Source organism: Podarcis filfolensis, assembly GCF_964270895.1.
Source record: "Podarcis filfolensis genome assembly, chromosome: 6".
Taxonomy (NCBI): Eukaryota; Metazoa; Chordata; class Lepidosauria; order Squamata; family Lacertidae; genus Podarcis; species Podarcis filfolensis.
Genome location: NC_139609.1, coordinates 11656617 through 11676801, shown reverse-complemented (window position 1 = coordinate 11676801; position 20185 = coordinate 11656617). Strand labels below are relative to the sequence as shown.

The 20185-nt window shown below is 44.8% G+C and overlaps 1 protein-coding gene across 4 annotated transcripts in view; it reads right to left on the bottom strand.

Moving 5' to 3' along the window:
• HMCN1 (hemicentin 1) overlaps positions 1-20185 on the bottom strand; it is a 313634-nt gene that overhangs the window by 112373 nt on the left and 181076 nt on the right. For all 4 annotated transcript variants that reach the window (XR_014549512.1, XM_083620076.1, XM_083620077.1 and 1 more), the window contains 9 exons: positions 18995-19146; positions 15655-15778; positions 14005-14180; positions 9910-10006; positions 7257-7379; positions 5814-5975; positions 4228-4509; positions 3136-3303; positions 1582-1695 (listed from right to left, as the gene is read on the bottom strand). Coding sequence is in view for 3 of the 4 variants with exons in the window: in XM_083620076.1 (XP_083476202.1) it covers positions 1582-1695; positions 3136-3303; positions 4228-4509; positions 5814-5975; positions 7257-7379; positions 9910-10006; positions 14005-14180; positions 15655-15778; positions 18995-19146 (1398 nt within the window). In the remaining variant the exon portion in view is untranslated. The remainder of the gene's footprint in view (positions 1-1581; positions 1696-3135; positions 3304-4227; positions 4510-5813; positions 5976-7256; positions 7380-9909; positions 10007-14004; positions 14181-15654; positions 15779-18994; positions 19147-20185) is intronic.

Genomic DNA, 20185 nt, shown 5'->3' with positions numbered 1-20185 from the left:
TTTCAAGGGAAATAAAGAGAGCCGCCATTATTTGTGATATGTGCATTCATCTATTATCTTCTCAGGTCATTTGGATGTGATAAAAGTCAAAAGGCTCACCACACTTCTGTTTACCCCACCCCTTCCTCCCAGGAAAACCCAATCTTTCACCCTGAATCAGAGCAAATGTCAATCAGGTTTTCTCCAGATTGACATTTGCTTTGATTTAGTGCTAAAGAACAGGTTTTCTGAGGAAAAGCAGAGGGGCAAAGGAAAAACCACCCAGGGCTGTACCCAGAAAGCACGAGACAAGCAGAAAACCGCTTGGACTCATGCTATCTAGACATGGGACAAGCAGAAATTGTTTTCCGTTTGGTTGTGCACTTTTTTGATGTGTTTTATTTATTGCTTATGACTTTTGTTATGTTGGTAATTATGTAAATCATGTAAGCCGCCTCAAGCATTGTTTTAACTATGGAAAGGCGACATACAAATAAAATGATGATGATGATTAAGTGTTGACAAGCCTATAGCGATGTCATTATTTTTCAAAAAAGTGTCTGTCAGTAGTCCCTCTCAGAGTGGTGAATGGCACTATTTAGCGGGAAGAAACCCCAATGAAAATCCTCGTTATTATATATTTTACATGGCTGTTTATTTCTATATATTTTACATTTTTATATACGGATGTTTTATGATGGCCTATACTTGTAATGCCTAATAAAAGTTTGGCAAAGAAGAAAAAGGCTATAAAAATATCACTTTATTTTACATTCCCCCAAGGTGCCTGGATGATACTAGTTTGAATGGGATGCAGTTGTTGTTTTTTTTGGTGTCAAACAGTTTTTGTTGAAGAGCTGGCATTTCAAAGGTGGTGTTTGGTTTTTACAAGCTTTTAGAATTTGCAGGAAGCGAGAATATGCTTTCCCATTTCTCACATTTCCTTCAAAGGTGCTCTGTGCACCTTGCCTCTGTGCAAAGGCATCTCTGTGCACATTGAGCGGACTTCCCGCCTGCCAGATTCTCCCCCACCCCCAAGTGCTGCTAGATGCCAACACCAATTTTTTCCCGATTAAACATATTTATTGGTTTTTAAATTGATTCACAGATATCTTTTTCATACATATCAACATTCATAATAAACAAGTGAAATCTCTTAACATTCTGTTATTGAACATGTATGCATGAATAAAAAATAAAATAAAAATTATGTTACTTAACTACTTATTATGTTGTTGCTCTGTTTGCACTGGATTTTCCCTCCACCTCTTACTTGGGTCCATAGAATTCTATGTTGTATGGCTTTCCAATTGTGTCCAATCTTCTATTTACCATCATTTCCACTGTTTCTACTAGTTATCTTTAGAAGAGTAATTCTACCCAGTCCAAAATTTTAAATAGCCACAGTAATCTTTCAGTTATTTTTAAAAATTACTCCAGTTATTGTTACATTTTTGGTACTCTTGGTCTCTTAACTTCTTAACCTCTTAAAAACACCAGTTTTTCAGTTGGCTAGATTTTAAAGCCATGGAACTATTCATGAATATCAGGAGCGAAAACCCAAAAGTTATTTAACCCTCCTGACATCTGTCGCATGCTCACCTAAAACAGAGAGTTCATAGTTCTTCCTCTCCTCTCCTGCAACGTTAGTCACCACACAGGTGTAGCGACCAGCATCCTTCATATTCACCTGCATCAAACGCAACATCCTGCCACCTGAAGAGGAGTCATACATTCGCATGTTATAATGAAAACTGACTGTCAAATATAGCCTGACAATATATAGTGCCCATGTTGGTCCCAGGACCCTGTCATAAGAATTTTAAGGCCTCAAATATGGAATATTCATAAATGCACACATATCTAAATATATGAACTAAGCGTCTGAAAATGTATAGGAGAGCAATCCTGAAGCCATTTTGACTCTCCCAATGACCTCAAATATTCCTCTGCAGTAAGTGAGGCAAATGGAGAAAGCCTTCCCGTTATCTTTTTGCTTACAAATCCTGCCTTAAGGACATATTTGTGTATGAATAGGGTGAGCCTATGAGCTGGATTCAGGAACTAAAGTATTAACCATCACAAAAGAATGGCCCAGGTAATGCAACCAGCGACCATTATCAGGTATTCTGGCAGGCAGGATTTCTGCTGTAGACCACATCCTTCTGTGATGTACGTATGATGTTTTTGGGGGTGGTCTTGGGTTACAAGGTGGACAATTTCAAGAGTCTATATAAGGGCTTGCGCATCATTGTTCAGGGTTCTCCTCCCTCCTCCCTCCTGATCTTTAATAAAGATCAGGCTTACTAGCCGCTTTGATTCTCAATATTCTCTGGTTGGCCTCTGTTGTTTCCTCCTACCAATAGGGAAACCACTTACGGACTCTATACGGGCTCCTGGATACCCCATGAAGAAAAGAGGAGCAGTTTTTCTTACAACAATACCTTAACATTTCTGCGCATTAAAATGTGAACAGAATAGATTTCTCCCTCAATAACACTTCCTCCTCGTACCTCCATGAGTTGCTGAGAAACAGGTAAGTTCTGAATATCGAGGATTCTCCTGCTGCCTCATTAAAAAAGGTAAAGGACTCCTGACAGTCAAGTCCAGTCGTGAACGACTCTGGGGTTGTGGCGCTCATCTCACTTTACTGGCCGAGGGAGCAGACATTTGTCCACGGACAGTTTTTCCGGGTCATGTGGCTAACATGACTAAGTCGCTTCTGGCGAAACCAGAGCAGCACACGGAAATGCCATTTGCCTTCCCTGCTGCAGCGGTACCCATTTATCTACTTGCGCTGGTGTGCTTTCAAACTGCAAGGGGTTGGCAGGAGCTGGGACAGAGCAACGGGAGCTCACCCTGTTGTGGGGATTTGAACCGCCGACCTTCCGATCAGCAAGCCCAAGAGGCTCAGTGGTTTAGACCACAGCGCCACCCGCGTCCCTGCTGCCTCATTATCCCACCTCTAACCAGACAGGGTATAAACCAGGAAAAGTATTGCTATGTATTACTGCTGGTGTTGTAAACTAGCTCATATTTCGTTTATTCTTTCCACAGGCTTCCACTTAATTTGACCCTAACTCTGCTGCACAAGGTGCTCATTTTATCTTTTTTTTTAAAAAAGTAACTTCTTCCACTTCAGTAACCCCTGCTTACCTGACAGGATTCTTACAGAGCTACTCAATGAGACAGGCTGCCCGTACTTCAGCCATGTTATTGATGGGTGGGGAATTCCCGAAGCTTCACAAATCAGCGTGACAGGATTTTTCTCGACTACGCTGATGTTTTCAGGCACAGTCAGGTCACCTGCAATGCTTGGAGGGACTGCAAAAAAAGCACACACACAAAAACCACAGAAGCAAGGCACATAAGAAAACATAATTCAATAATGGACAGCCAAAACCATCTGCCCCATAAAATAATCCACAAATGAAGAATAGGTTAACAGAATGCTTTTGGCAGCTAGTGCTTAGAAATGTCGTCAGTGGGGCAATATGCTCATAATATGCCTGCCCCCAAGCTGGGGACTTGGATGAGCTCACAGCAGTTTCCCTTCTTTCTCAAGGAGAGGCAAGGAACTTTCTTGTCTCTCTTGACACAAGGATAGCTGGAAGGCGGACAGGGAGAAACATGCCTTCCTTGTATGAGAACACAACACACATCTCTTAGTGGGAAAATACACACATCCCCTTTGAAAGAGACCCAGAAGTGAGGGGAAAGGAAGCACAAATCACCCAACTCATTTCCCCTCAACACAATTTCCTTGTAACATTGGAAGGAGAACAACATGGACCTCCCGTTTTATGGCTAAGGAAGAGAGAATGTGAGGAGCTCATACTTTTAGCAGGGGGCCAGTATGAGGAGCACTTGGGGAAAATCTTCAAGATCGGGGAATTATCACTTCATTTACAGTACAGTGGAACCTCAGTTTTCGAACGTAATCCGTTCCAGAAGACCGTTTGACTTCCGAAACATTCGAAAACTGAGACACAAAGGGCTGTCAACAAATTCAATTGAGAAAATTGAAAAACATGCAGTGGAAGCCGTTCGACTTCCAAGGCACGTTCCAAAATGGAAGCATTTATTTCCGGGTTTTTGGCATTCGGGTTCCGAAACGTTCGTTAACGGAGAGGTTTGAGAACCAAGGTTCCACTGTACAACGTTGGGCCAGCACTGTAAAACAGAGTGGAATTGTTGATTTGGCCCCAAACATGCATCTCTTCTGTTGCACACATTTCCCTTGCTCACCGTGAATGCTTAAGTCATATTTCTTGTCAGTCAGTCCTGCCACATTCACAGCAATGCACACATAGCGGCCAGTGTCTGACACCTGAGAGTTTTTAAGCCACAGACGATGTCCTTCATTCAGTATTTCCACTCCTCTCCCACTGACCAATGGACGGCCATCCTTCATCCAGGTGACAGCTGGCACCGGAATACCTTCTGCCTTGCATTCTAATGAAATATCATTCCCTCGAGTCACAGTTACATCCGACTGCTGGCTTTCGCTGCCCAATATAGTTGGACGAACTATTCGGAGAAACAAAACAACATTCCAGACTTAGCACAAAGAGTTCAGCTTCCGAGAACAAAACTAAATGCGACGCAGAAAATCTGTGACTGTAACCGCCCAATGTCTTGTTTTCTTTTGCAGAATGCAGAGAGAGCAGGGGGTGGAATTCCTGTGTAGGGGTATTGCATAGGGAAAGGAAGACCTTAAACCTTTACCCCATGCCAATCCTACCCTCCAGGCTACTATTAACTGCAAGATGTGCTCACATGTACTCATATTGTGCCTCCACCCCATGCAGCGGTGGGTGGCAGGATGAGATTGTAAGCTGGGGTGGTAGTGCTTCCTGGGAGGGAGAGAATCGGAGGGTCAGGGCACTGCGGAGGTCAGCACTAATTCAAATGCATAGGTGGAGCCAAATTAATTGCACAAGGTGGACCTCTCCATTGCCTTGCCCCTCTCAGTAAAAGGTAAAAGGCAAAGGACCCCTGGACGGTGAAGTCCAGTCAAAGGCGACTATGGGGTCGCCTCGCTCATTTTGCTTTCAGGCCGAGGGAGCCGGCGTTCGTCCGCAGACAGCTTTCCAGGTCATGTGGCCAGCAGGACTAAACCACTTCTGGTGCAAGGGAAACCAGAGCGCATGGAAACGCTGTTTACCTTTCTGCCGCAGCAGTACCTATTGATCTATTTGCACTGGTGTGCTTTCAAACTGCTAGGTTGGCAGGAGCTGGGACAGAGCAGCGGGAGCTCACTCCGTCGTGGGGATTCAAACCACCGACCTTCTGATCAGCAAGCCCAAGAGGCTCAGTGGTTTAGACCACAGCGGCACCCGCGCTATGTCCCAGTAAGCAGTAGCGACTCTGGTGCTCGGAGGTCAGGTCAGTGCCACCCCCACAACCCCCTCTCCACTACTGATCCCACAGCTAATCACAGCTCAGAACCAATCATGGCTGCAGTACTGGAGCAAAAAGTAAAAACTCTCCCCCTACGAGCCCAAACCAAACCCCCTCTGCTGCTGCTTTCTGCAAGAGACGAAAGACGGTGGGAGATCCAATCATGGATCTCCCACAGTATGTTTAGCTTGGCCCCAAAGTTTTGGCAAAACCACCATGGCTTCTTATTAATCTAATGTGGATAAGGTAAACTGATATTTACAAGTGGAGACTCCAGAGACCACTTTGTGGTCTTGCTGCAGAACAGAGGGTTGAACTAGATAATCGCCTGTTCCATTCTTGTTCTTTGATTGCAAGCCCTGCTTTACTCATCAACGGTAATCGCTTCCAAACCAATGAACAGCCACAAGCAATTTGACATGCTGACCTACCATATACCACCAAGTTATACTCCTTCTTTGCTATTCCGGCAACATTTGAAGCCATACACGCATAGGAAGCGGCGTCTGATTTCTCAGCAATGGAAATTTGCAACTGCCTTCCTCCAGATAACACTCTGACCCTACCTGTAGGGTCAGCCAGGAGTGGAGAACCTACAACAGAAACATTATTTCAGATAAAAATACGGAGCATAGGATGAGGCACATGGTTCAGGGTTCTTTGACATGGATTCTATTCTAGTCAAATTTCCTGCTGGGCTAGGTCAGCCATACTCCAACATGGTCACAAACGTTGAACCCTACTCCCATATAGCCAATGAGTGCTGAAAACAGCTGTCACTATGTTTATAGAAATCAACAGGCGTTCTGCCTAAGTCAGTGATGGCCAAACTTGGCCCTCCAGCTGCTTTGGGACTACAATTCCCATCATCCCTGACCACTGGTCCTGTTAGCTAGGGATGATGGGAGTTGTAGTCCCAAGACAGCTGGAGGGCCTAAGTGGTATCATTCACCTCCATTTCACTGTGGATTTAGGTCTACAGTCTTGAAATTTTGCCTCCATAAAAATTGGTCCTCATGGTTAGAGGTCAAGTAGGAAGAATGATGGGTTAGAAGTCAGCAGCATTGTACGGTATCAAGCTTGCCTCCTGTCCTACTAGGACTGGAGGAGGAAAGCAGTCAAAGGAAGAAAGAGAAAAGTTAAGGGCAGGATCCATTACATTAATGGGTCCAAGGATTCCATGCCTCAGCCTAACTCAGCTTAAACAAAGAAAGAACAATTTGATTTGAAAGCACCTTTAACAGAAGCAAATGAGGCTTTAGAAGCAAATGTTCAAATCTGTATCAACTGCTGCTGGCTATACTGACCGTACTCGTCACATCCACCCCACGCACTTAAAACACATTTAAAGAGCATGGCTTCCCCCAAAGAATCCTGTTTGCCTCTTACAGAGCTACGATTTCCCACACCCTCAATGAGCTGCAGTTCCCCTTGACTATTTGGGGGAGCCACATGCTTTCAATGTATGGGGTGGGTGTGACCATGCACACTTAGGGGGCTAGGTGAAGAGCGGAGGGTTGCGGGGAAAGCTTTGCAAACAAATGAGACAAAGAGAAGAAGAAGAAAAAGAAGAGGAGGAGGAGGAGGAGTTTGGATTTGATATCTCGCCTTTCACTCCCTTTAAGGAGTCTCAAAGCGGCTAACATTCTCCTTTCCCTTCCTCCCCCACAACAAACACTCTGTGAGGTGAGTGGGGCTGAGAGACTTCAGAGAAGTGTGACTGGCCCAAGGTCACCCAGCAGCTGCATGTGGAGGAGCGGAGACGCGAACCTGGTTCCCCAGATTACGAGACTACCGCTCTTAACCACTACACCACACTGGCATAAGGAACGGCTAGCTCCTAAGGAAAGCCCTCACCCATAGCAGTTGCTTACCATTCTTTCTCCAGCTGAGGGCCGGGGGTGGAATTCCACTGGACTCGCATATCATACTGATGAGGTTTCCTTCAATTACTGTCAGACGAGTAAGCGTGTCTGAACTATAAATACTGGCTGGCACTAAAGTGGGGAAATGTCAGAAATAGCTGGTGATCTGTAACTTATAAAATTATCAAGTAATAAAAGGCACCCAACACTAGGCCACTGTAAGAACCAACAGAAGAAGCGAAGTCAGACCCACACAGACCCTTCTTTCAAGTACTGAATTCCTCACGGGCTAAATGGGGCGAACAGGACACACAGCCAAATACCTTCCGTTTGTTCAAACTATTCCTGAGAGCGTACAAAAACAGGAACGAAACAGTTCTGTTTGAACCTCTTCAACTCTTTCGGTGTTTGAAATAGTAAAGAGAATTAAAAGCTTCAGTGCTGGCAGCAGTTAAAGCCTTCCTTGCATTGCACCAATTTCTACTTCTTATTTCAGTTTCTTGTACTTCAAACCAGTACTGTAATACCACTAAGTCTCCCAGAAGCAAAGCCTTAAACCCATCCTGCTGAATTCTGCCAGCTTTTGGAAATGGAGATAGCTCTGGGGAAATGGGCCAATACTAAATCAGACGCACAAATTTCCTGGATTTGCAACACCAAAAGGCTGTCCAACATTGCTTCTGGATCCCGCGTGCAAGCAAAGAGTATGTTCTTAAACCATCACCTACAGATGGTTTTCCCAGGCAGAGCTATGGTTTCCATGAAAAGTAGGAAGTATAATCTTTTTGAAGGAAGAGGATTTAGCTTGCAAGAACATCTAGATCAGGGGTGTAGCTAACCTGGTGCCCTATCAGTGATGCTGGAGAATAATAATAGAATAGAAAAAACACAACAAAACAACAGAATATAAAAAACACAATAAAACAGCAAACATTAAAAAAAAATCCCTAAACAGGGCTGCCTTCAGATGTCTTCTAAAAGTCAGATAGTTGTTTATTTCCTTGACATCTGATGGGCGCCACTACCAAGAAGGCCCTCTGCCTGGTTCCCTGTAACATCGCAGTGAGGGAACCACCAGAAGGCGCTTGGAGCTGGACCGCAGCATCCGGACTGAATGATGGGGGTAGAGACGCTCCTTCAGGTATACTGGGCTGAGGCCGTTTAGGGCTTTAAAGGTAAGCACCAATACTTTGAATTGTGCTTGGAAACGTACTGGGAGCCAATGTAGGTCTTTCAGGACTGGTGTTATATGGTCTTGGTGGCCACTCCCTGTCACCAGTCTAGCTGCTGCATTCTGGATTAATTGTAGTTTCCAGGTCACCTTCAAAGGGAGCCCCATATACAGCGCATTGCAATAATCCAAGCAGGAGATAACTAGAGCATACACCACTATGGCAAGACAGTCTGCGGGCAGGTAGGGTCTCAGCCTACGTACTAGATGGAGCTGGTAGACAGCTGCCCTGGACACAGAGTTGATAGAGCTTAAGAGTCAGTGCAACTTGTGTAAAGATTTATTTGCATAGCTGCCATGAAAGATTACAAGGGAAAGTTTTTCCTACCCGTATGTTCTGGCACACTGGCAAACCCTAGGCAACTGGAAAATCCAAACTGACATAAAAAGTGAAACTTGGGATCAACCACTAGATGCCACCACCAGTCCAGTGCGTAATGTTTCAACCTTCAGGCAATCAGAGCTTACTTTAACTTATTCTGGGGGGTTGCATAGCATAAATAGGGATGTGAGAAAAATCTGTGTGAGAAAGTTGCACTCCATCGTTGGAGAAACAATGCTTCTATGAATATTATGATGCAGTTCTCCAGCCCAAAGAACATACAAAAATGTATTTATTAGGGGAAAGTGCACACAAAAATATGCACACTATGGTGCACTACACTCAGGGGAGATGTTTCCAAACATGCATATATCAAGGAAAACTGCATACCAAAAAGCATATGTTAGAAGAAATGTGCACAATAATGTGTAGAAATCTTTGCGTACTCTTTTTTAAAAAAATCAGGAACTGATGCAGGAATTCAGCAAAAACTGGAAGAATGAAAAACAAACCAATGTTTTCAGATCCATTCCACTTTAGTTACTAGGTAAGGTATCCTTGGCAAAATTACCCATACCCATCCTAGTATCAGGGGCTTGAAAATGAATTTCTCACACTTCCTCATTTTTTTGTCCTGTGTCCAAGAGGTCTCAAAATGAGCTTGTTTTAAAATAACATAGTAAGATTCCCAGGATTGTAAACTACAGATACAAGAGTGAATATGAGAAAAACAAATCTCCTGAACTGCAGCACAATTGTGCAAATTTCTCAAACCCCTTTGCTAATACAGTCATATCTTGGAAATCAAACAGAATCCGTTCCGGAAGTCCGTTTGACTTCCAAAACATTTGACTTCCAAAGCGCGGCTTCTGATTGGCTGCAGGAAGCTCCTGCGGCCAACTAGAAGCTGTGGAAGCCCCATTGGACATTCGGCTTCCGGAACATTCACTTCCAGTTTTCGATCATTCGGGAGCCGGAACATTCAACTCCCAAGGCATTCGGGAGCCAAGGTACGACTGTATGCACCTAGGTTTTCCAGAAACACCCATTTCATTCACTACTAGAGTTTCGTTCTTTATGAAAGTGATTGCAAAAGCTGCATATCTTACCCCATACATTGACGTTGTAGTTCTTTTCCGTTTTCCCAGCCACATTTGTGGCTTCACAAGTGTAACGTCCAGTATCCTGAGTTTGCACTTCTTTAATCTAGCATTTTTTAAAAAAAAAACACACACACGAAATATTCCAGCAATCAGTTATGAATGCATCACAATGTAATAATAGTAAATAATAATAATAATTTTATTTGTACCCTGCCCACTCTGGGCTGCTTCCAACAAAATATTAAAATACAATAGTCCATCAAACATTAAAAGCTTCCCTAAACATAGTATAACCTTACTTGCAAATTTACTCACGGGCTTTATAGATTATTGGTCAACTACTGACTGGGAAGACTGATTGAAAAGCGTTGTTTTCCTACCTCAGTAGATAAAAAGTATTCTCTCTCTACCCTTACATTACAGTAAGAGCTGGTGATGGTTCATCAGCTGGAGATAAATTCTCCTGCCACCAGGTTTTGCCTGAATCAAACCTAGAAGCTGACACAGTGTAACAGCTAGGAGACTAAGCCAGGGCCGGCTCAGGATATTTTGCTGCCTGAGGCAATGGACAAGATGGCGTCCTCTTCCAAGGCACATGCAGAAGCCAATTTGACTGGTAGTTGAATTGTACACCAATACTGGTGACAGTATCTTCCACTGCATTTGAGAGCAGCAGACTAGTGCCGGGGGGTACAGGGCAGGCCACAGGGCACTCACAGCTCTGTCCCCTCCCCGCACCTCAGCATCTACCACCTGAGGCAACCGCATCACCCAGCCCCATTACAGGGCCAGCGCTAGACTAAGCTATGAACCATGAAGTTCCTGGTTCAAATCTCCCCTCTACCACAAAGCCACAAACTTTAGGCTACTTAGTCTCAGCCCCCAATTTATACAGGACAATAATACTAAGCTTACCTAACAGGGCTGTTGTTAAGATTATAACAAGCTGTTATCCCCAATATATAAAAAGGGTGATAAGAAAAACCCTGCCAATTATAGACCCATTAGTTTGTTAGGTGTAGCCTCTAAACTATATGCCAGGCTCCTTCTTGGGAGACTGGAAGAATGAGCAGATACAAATAAGGTGATATCTGAAGTCCAGGCAGGTTTCCAAAGAGGGAAATCCACATTGGACCAGTGCTTTGTGATGAACTTTCTGCTTTGTAAATACACCCATAATTTGAAGCAAAAATTATATGTCGCTTTTATCGATCTAAAGTCAGCTTTCGATACGGTCCCAAGACATGCACTGTGGCAAAAATTGGAAAAGACAAATATAGACCTCCGTCTACTATTTCTCATCAAAACATTATATACTGACACATCAATTCAAGTAAAGGTGGATCTGGCTGGCCATCTCACCACTAGAATTAAGACAATTACTGGAGTCAAACAGGGATGCATTTTGGCACCTTACCTGTTTAATTTTTATATTAATGACATGGTTAAACAAGCTGTTATATGTGAAGTTCAAAAGTGCACTGAGGTACAGGAGTGTTAAACTAAGCTCCCCAGCAGCCAGTCTCCAGCACTTTACTTCCTCTACCAAGTTACCTCTTGCTCTGGTATTCAAGTAATCTGGGTACGTTAAACTCTGGATCAAGGGAACCCTGTAGTCTACATTGCAAGCAAACAGCAGGCATTATAAATCCTTTGCGCCAAAGTGCATGCCCCACTCTGAGCAACCCATAAGGTAGCCATGCAGACTCTTTTCTTTGCCTTCCATTTATGCTTGATTTTGAACCCGGCCAACAGCCTGCCTTCAGTCGTGTGATTTGCCCGTGGCCATTTTGATCCTCGTTTGCTTGTGCCAAAACGAGGGCCACCCCCTCATCTTAGAACTTGGCCTGACATTATTCGAGCAAAATCAGAAGCATATTTCGAGAGTTCAGCTCCAGCTAAAACATCACCACCACCACCACCACTTATTATTTGTAGAAGCATCTGAAATGCACTAGGCACTGTACCAAATAATTTAGAAAGCACAAGTCCCTGGGCCTGCAGGCACACAATTTAAAAAAAGAGAGATGAAACAAAAAGACAGGGAAGATGGAAGCAAAGGGGGGATTTTCTGTGCCGGCTGGCAATTAAAGTAAAAGATGGGGGAAAGAGTTAAAAGAATACAATAAACAGAGCTAATCCAATGTATTCTGCTGCTTGAGGGGGGGGCAGCAAATGATACCCTTCCCTCTTCACCCATTCATGGGTCACAAAGTACAGAAGACCAGTCAAGTTATTTCAGCATCTGAGGCAGGAAATCCTACAGTTCTTCTCTCACTCCCTGGCTGTAAAAATACAATAAATAAAAAAAACACAATTTTCTGCCTTTTCAGGGCACACACAATCAGTTGCCCTATGCTGCCACCTCGCTCTACCTAATGGTAGGGCCAGCTCTGACAACAACAGTCTAGGAGCAGGAAAGGATTTCTAGAAAAACAAAATATGCCATCAAAGAGAAATATGAGAGATGAAATATGAGGTTTTAAAAATTTATTAAAGTGAGACTAAGATTTGAGCAGCCAAATATTTAGAGGGAGACAGTACCATGCAGAAGGGATCACAAAGCGGGAATGGAAATTAGAAGCAGCCCAAGAGTGGAGATTTAATAAGAAGATTAGTGTTTGAGGAATGGAGGAAATGAGGGGAAGGGGGAGAGGGCATAACAGAGACAGGCAGGAGTGGCCAAGACCATGGAGAAATTTAAAGATTAAAAAGAAGATTAAACCTGATATGAAACAATAAGGGAAACCAGTGAAGAGAAACATATACTGTACCATGAACATAGGTGGAAAAAATATTGAGGGAAGCAAAATTGTTCAGTAAGACTAGAACTGTTCTTCAAGAGGGATTCAAGCATCTATAAGTTGTCAGTGAATCTTGACCTTGAGCAAAATTCAGTGCAAGCTCAGAAGCTCCTAATGAGGCTAAACCTCTGCAGTAAAATACAGGAAGTCAACTAATTCAGTAAGTTGGCAAAATTCCACAGGCGGTTTTTGTCTGTCTCGCTTCTCCCCAATAGTCACAGGACCTAGGGTGCCAGTTCCCTGAGAAAGGTCTGCTATATCAGCACTAGAGTGACAGAGTGCCTTAATCCATTTTAATTGCACAAACCTAAATTTCCTGGTGTGGGATTGAAATCCCCCCTGCACCCAGTCTGGAGGTAAATGTACCCCTGACCATTAGGTCCAGTCGTGACTGACTCTGGGGTTGCACCGCTCATCTCGCTTTACTGGCTGAGGGAGTCGGCGTACAGCTTCCGGGTCATGTGGCCAGCATGACTAAGCCGCTTCTGGCAAACCAGAGCAGCACACGGAAACGCCATTTACCTTCCTGCCGGAGCGGTACCTATTTATCTACTTGCACTTTGACGTGCTTTCAAACTGCTAGGTTGGCAGGAGCAGGGACCAAGCAACGGGAGCTCACCCCGTCGCGGGGATTCAAACCGCCGACCTTCTGATTGGCAAGTCCTAGGCTCTGTGGTTTAACCCACAGCACCACCCACGTCCCGTCAGTCTGGAGGTACCTTTACTCTATTTATACATTAGCTGTTTAAAATGCAGCAAGATCATTTTTCTGCACCATGTTCCAATTGCCATACATACCAGAGAAGAGGCAAGGATGTCTTCACCCAACAAGCACTGCCTGATTTGTTTTCCAACGCCCCAAACCCCACCCCCTATATGCCTATTCAACGAATCTGTCATCTGCGCCCATGTTGTCAACTGCACATGTGCAACAGAGGTTTCTAGTGTACACACCCCAGCTCAGCCGCAGCTTTCATTTTCATATTGGACATGTTGTCAACTGCACATGTGCAACAGAGGTTTCTAGTGTACACACCCCAGCTCAGCTGCAGCTTTCATTTTCAAATTGGACGGGAACTGGTTTGAGGGAAAGCAGCAGTCTTTCTCAAGAAACTGCAGGATACTTAGGGATTGTGGCTAGCTTCACGTGTGCTCAGCTTCAAGCGCAAATAAAAGGAAATGTGCCCACAGCTTCTGTGTCAAGAATCACAGTGCCAGGTGAGCCTTGTGTATCATTAGTGTCAGGGGTCATAGCGATGAAAGACTTGAGAGGGGGAAACTTTTATTTTTAACTTACCTTCAAAACACTTCCACCTTCAGTGATGCTGAGACCCAGTTTCTTCAGCAATGGCTGGCCATCCTTCAGCCACTCTAAGGTTGGTGGGGGGATGGCATTGCTCTGGCAGTGGAGCTCCAAATCTTCGCCCATAACCACAGAGACATTCTGTTCCTCTCCCATAATGTTTGGTGGAACTGAAGCATGTTAAGATATAATGTCATCACTTTTTGCTGTAGCAAAGGAAACTAGTCTCTCTCCCCAAACAGTGAGCTGGTGTCCCTTGTCATGGAACCAAAGCATAGGCAAGAACCAGGGCTGGATTTAGGTTTGATGAGGCCCTAAGCTACTGAAGGTAATGGGGCCCTTTATATGTCCAGCTGTCCTTTGTCAACAACAAATTGTCTCTGTTTTTTGTGTTGAATATATGCTGTATGGTAATTTATGGACCTAATAGGTATCTAAAGCCATTTAGAAACACTGTTGTTGTATGTACATTTTATTTTGTTTTATATCTTATATTTTGGAAGTGTACATCCAGTTGTTTTTTCCTTTAAATTTTTTGGGGGCCCCCAAGAGAGTGGGCCCCTAAGCTACAGCTTGTTTAGCTTATACCTAAATCTGGCACTGGCTAGAACTCTGAAAGCTTGACTCTCAGTCTCTCATAAAGAACCTTTAAATGTAGGCCATTTTGATTCCCCCACCCCTCAAAAATTCTCCCAAACACTGGTGTTTCTAATGATTAATCTAAAACAGCTAATATCCAAATTGGCTCATGGAGGTTACGCACATGATTTAGAACCCTGATTGTGCTACAATCAGTTACTTTACTTATTATCACGTCATCATGAATTTGACTTTAATGCAAATCTGGATGCTTCTTTCTCCCAACTGAGGGCAAATTACATTAACCATTTAGTGTGAAGTTATTATTCTTTTGTTAAAGAAAGAAAGTGTCCATGCCACTCCTAGCTCTCTCTTTTTGAACTATCCTGTAAATTGGTGGCATCACCCATGAACTGTTCATCCAGAAACACGAGTTCTTGAAATTAACCGTGCATATCCTTAACTGTGAGCAAATGGAAGATGGAAACAGGAGACAACAGGGCTGGTGTACATTCAAAGCGTGCAGCATTTTCCCAGAGCAAATATTTAGTTAACCAAGAAACAGAAGATTAAAGTGGCTCCATTTTGTAGAATGCTGTAGATCAACAATGCTATTTCTTTTAAACAGTAGTCAAAATCGTTTCGTAAGACCAAGTAGACAAATCCTGCCCATCCCCCAATTTGTTTCTCTAACCTCTCCATCTCGGGTGAAAAATATTTTTGGTCCTCCCTCTCCGCTCCTCACATGAATGGTTAGCTAACAAATTGCCACAATATATTTATAAATGTCTGTTCTATGGGCACCAGTGTATTTGAATGAAACACCGCACCCCATAAAACCCAGGCAACTTCCCCAACAAGCAAAGCACTGCTAGTTGTTTTTTTTAAAAAAAATGGGAGTGGCAGAAGGTTTTGGTGGCCACCAAGAGGGGTGTCTGAGGGCACTGTGCCACTGTGCCCATGGGCACCAGAGTGATCATCCCTGTTCTAATTCATCAAGAGATATGTTGTTTCAGTCCCTGGCAGTTCTTCCAATGTTTATGCTTGGGAAAGTGGAGTCCTCACCATGAACTTTGAGATCAATATCCCTCTGTTTCTCCCCTGCAGCATTAACCGCAACACACGTGTACCTTCCTGAGTCACTGATCTGTGCGCTTGTCAGTGCCAGGATACGACCTCCAGAAAGAATCTAAAAAAAGAGAGGTAAAATTGTCAAAAAGTGACATGAATCGTGGCATGTAATTGGCAAACATAATTATATATCAAGTTGCATCAATCACACAATGCAATTTTCCTATCCTGTTTGGTTTTTAACTTCACAATACTTCCACAGATCTCTACTATATCTGTTCCTGTCTTACTACTTGCACTTATTCATATCAATTTATTCATTTTTTAGTGACTAACCAAGGGGTCCCTTTACCTTTACTAACCAAGGGATTTCTCTAAAATGCCAGAAAAGGCTTGATTATTGTCAGGGAACTGCCATCGGAGCCAGAGGGAGAGGGAGGGCTCCAGAGGGATTCCGGAGAGCATCCCGGGAGGGAGAGAAGCAGCCCATCTTCTGGGGAAGGAAATCAGAGTAGCACCAGCGGAGAAGGGGGGCAGATGGGGGAATCGGCGAGGTGGCTCCATGACTCCTCGCCGGGGACCAGTGGGGAGAGTAAGGGTCCTCCGCTGCCCACGCCCTCCTTGCGCAGAAGGCTTCCGCGCAGGGAGAGTAGGCGGAGACTAGGCGTCAAAGAGCTTCTTTGCTGGAAGAAGTTCAAGAAACGCCCACTGACGGATTCTGCCAGCGATTGAGACAGCCACGGGTGAGTGGCTGTCCGGACAGAAAGAGTTCACCCAGTTAACCCAGCCAGGTGTGGCGCGGATTTACGCACGAGCAACCCCTAGAACCATTACAATTATCTTCATATCGAATTACAAACCTGATTGCAATTCAAAATCAGGTATCTTCATGTTCCTCATTCTTTCCCACCGAATAAAGAAAAATGAAGCATGACAGGGTCATAAGCTCTCCCCCAAAACTACCTTGTGAACTCCGCCATCATGTCCCCCAAGCATAGGTAAAGGTAAAGGGACCCCTGACCATTAGGTCCAGTCGTGGCCAACTCTGGGGTTGTGGCACTCATCTCGCTTTATTGGACGAGGGAGCCGGCGTACAGCTTCTAGGTCATGTGGCCAGCATGACTAAGCCGCTTCTGGCGAACTAGAGCAAGCGCACAGAAACGCCGTTTACCTTCCCGCCAGAGAGGTACCTATTTATCTACTTGCACTTTGACATGCTTTCAAACTGCTAGGTTGGCAGGAGCAGGGACCGAGCAACGGGAGCTCACCCCATCGCGGGGATTCGAACCGCCGACCTTCTGATCAGCAAATCCTAGGCTCTGTGGTTTAACCCACAGCGCAACCTGCGTCCCTGGTTATTATTACAAGAACAGAACCACATTAGCTGGCTGCAACAAGCGAGAACGTAATCTCCTTCCATTCCTGGTGTTTGGAAACCTACTATGCCAGTGACCAGTGTGTGTGAGAGAGATGGCCCTTTCTGCCTCCACTACTAAGGAATGGGAGAGGGAGAAAAATCTCTGGCTCATATGTGGTGTGTGTGTGTCATAACTAGAGTATTTCGAACCAGGCACTGGACTTCCAAGTTCCAACAATCCCAGCCAGAGTGGGCAACGGTCAGGACCTACCCTCTGCCAAAGCAGCTAAAGCACTGGGAAGTTTCCTGCTGGAGGAAGATGTTCCTGGCCTCTCCCTCCGGCTAGCTAAATTGAGTTAGCTTGCCTGCCAGATTGGACCAGGTGGACTCGAGTTGAGCTCACTCTGGGGGGCAGTCCTGACTGGGTCCACAGAGGACTCCACTCAGGGCGACTCCCTGGGGATAAAAACAGGCACCTGGCTCACTGCAGACACTTTTTATTTATTTTTTTGCATCTCGCTCCCACCCTCCCTATCATTGTGCTTGCTTCTACCAGCTTCGTGGGTAACATGGGGTAATGTGACCTTGCTATGGACTAAGTTGGCTGGCTGGGGAGGAATCCCCGCCCCCCGCCAGGTAAATTGGCTAACCTGGGAGGTTTTCGCCTTCCTCTTAGCAATCATCACTACTTTGGAAAGTAAGGCGTCAGATATAACCTAGGCATGGCTGCCAGGGAGGCTGTAAATCTCTACCTGCCCCTCCATGGGAATATGGGTATCCTGTTAAACGGTGCTCCAGTCTGGATTCCCAGGTGCGGTGACTAAGGCAAAAACACTCCTTGAAATGGCAATCCCTGAGAGCTGGCCTGGTTTGCATGTGTCATACTCTGTCATGCTTTAACCAAGCCCTAACATGGAAGCAAAGGGACGCGGGTGGAACTGTGGGTTAAACCACAGAGCCTAGGGCTTGCTGATCAGAAGGTCGGCGGTTCGAATCCCCGTGACGGGGTGAGCTCCCGTTGCTCAGTCCCTGCTCCTGCCAACCTAGCAGTTCGAAAGCACGTCAAAGTGCAAGTAGATAAATAGGTACTGCTACAGCGGGAAGGTAAATGGCGTTTCCGTGCTCTGCTCTGGTTCGCCAGAAGCGGCTTAGTCATGCTGGCCACATGACCCAGAAGCTGTACGCCGGCTCCCTCGGCCAGTAAAGCGAGATGAGCGCCGCAACCCCAGAGTCGTCCGTGACTGGACCTAATGGTCAGGGGTCCCTTTACCTTTAACATGGAAGCATGGAACAATTTCCCATTATTATTATTTTGAATTTATTTTCTGCCCCATACCTGGGGGTCTCAGGGCGGTTCACAGCAAAAAATCAAGATATAAAACCACAAAATATGTAATAAAAATAAAAACAACCCAACAGCCCCCCTCCAAAAAAAAAAAAAAAAAAAATTTAAGAGGGTATAGGATGTAAATCTGATCAACCAAAGGCCTGGTTAAAAAGGAACGTTTTTTCCTGGCGCCTAAAGGTTACAATGAAGGCGCCAGGAGAAATTCCCTGGGGAGAGCATTCCACAGACGGGGAGCCACTGCAGAGAAGGCCCCGTTCTCGTGTCGCCACCTTCTGGGCCTCTCGAGGAGAAGGCATAGAAAGAAGGGCCTCAGAAGATATCTCAGGGTCTGGGTAGGTTCGTATGGAAAGAGGAGGTCCTCGAGGTATTGCAGTCCTGAGCCATTCACCTCCCATGGTCTCGGCTGCAATGTGGCTTTCCACAGAGCACTCATTTTTGGCGCAGCAAACGAAGGTGCAGAAAAGTGGAGAACGCTACAAACAGAGCATGCTACGCAGTAATCACAGGGTCACTTCCAGGGTGGGATTTGGGGAAGCCCCTTGACTGCCACCAAAAAGCTCAGGCCACCGATTTCATTAAATAAGCTAGTTTAAATAGTCCTGGAACCCTCAACAGTAGCATCAAAGTACCTGAAGTCCATTTGAGAAACTAGAAACAGGGCTACCATCTTTCAGCCAGGTCAGAATGGGAACAGGGATCCCACGAGCTTCACATTCCAGTCGAACCGGATTATTAACCACAGCAGTTACCATTTCGTTGTTGCCAGAAATGGAGGGCGAAACTGACAAGAGGAGGAGGAAGAAGAAGAATTAAGTGTTCAAAAGCCCCATCTATTCGGATGCGCGTGAGTCTGTCTTTTCTGAATGGGATTAAACTTTGGTGGTTCCTCAGCCTTTTTCCATCTGTCTCCCCGCCCTCTCCCCAAGTTTGGGCTTAGAATGGTATATAACAGGCACGTCCAAAGTCCGTTTTGGGGACCTAATCTGGCCTTGCCAGTCAATTTAATCCAGCCCCGTGGCAGTTTATTTCCTGGGGTAAAATCCTAAAAAACGTTCAAGAACTTCAACCCTTAAAAAAGCTTGTTATGTACTGAGTTGAATAGGATCCAAAATGCAGCAGTCTGATTGGTCCTAGAACAATAGGATCCAAAAGGCAGCAGTCTGATTGGTCCTAGAACAATGCAGCAGTATGCTTGGTCTGCAGAAGCCACCCAATCCAGCTCCAGATGGAAGTGAATCCACAACCTGATTGGCCTACAGGAGAATTCCGGAATTAGCCAATCACGTGCAGCCATTGTGTAAATAATATATATAAAACAAATACTTTGGGGAAACTTTCATTCCTCCTCACCACTATTAGCTGAATAAAAAGCATGAAATCCACTCTAGACTCTGAGTATATTTCAAAGCTCAACAACTTCAATCCTAAGAAAAGGTTAACAACTTTGGTCGGCCCTCATGGCCCTTCACTTCATCAAATCTGGCCCTCTTTGAAAAAAGTTTGGACACCACTGCTCTATAATATCCCTGGCGCCAAACATTTCTTGCAATTAATAGTTGGGTGGAGTTAACGGCTGTTGGCTGTGTCTTGGGCCACAGCAGCTGAAAAGGAAATGTACTGCTCCCAAGTCATTATAAATCAATTAATATTAAAAGCAACTGAACACAGTTTCTGTTTAGCTCAGAGGGAGAATCTGACTCTGACAAGCCAGCATGCCAAATTTTAGTAGTGCATTTGCAAGCCCATCTCTCAAACAACCAATCAAACATATGCAAGAATAGCTGTCTAATGGGGCCTTTTTTAAGAGTGACTTTCCATTA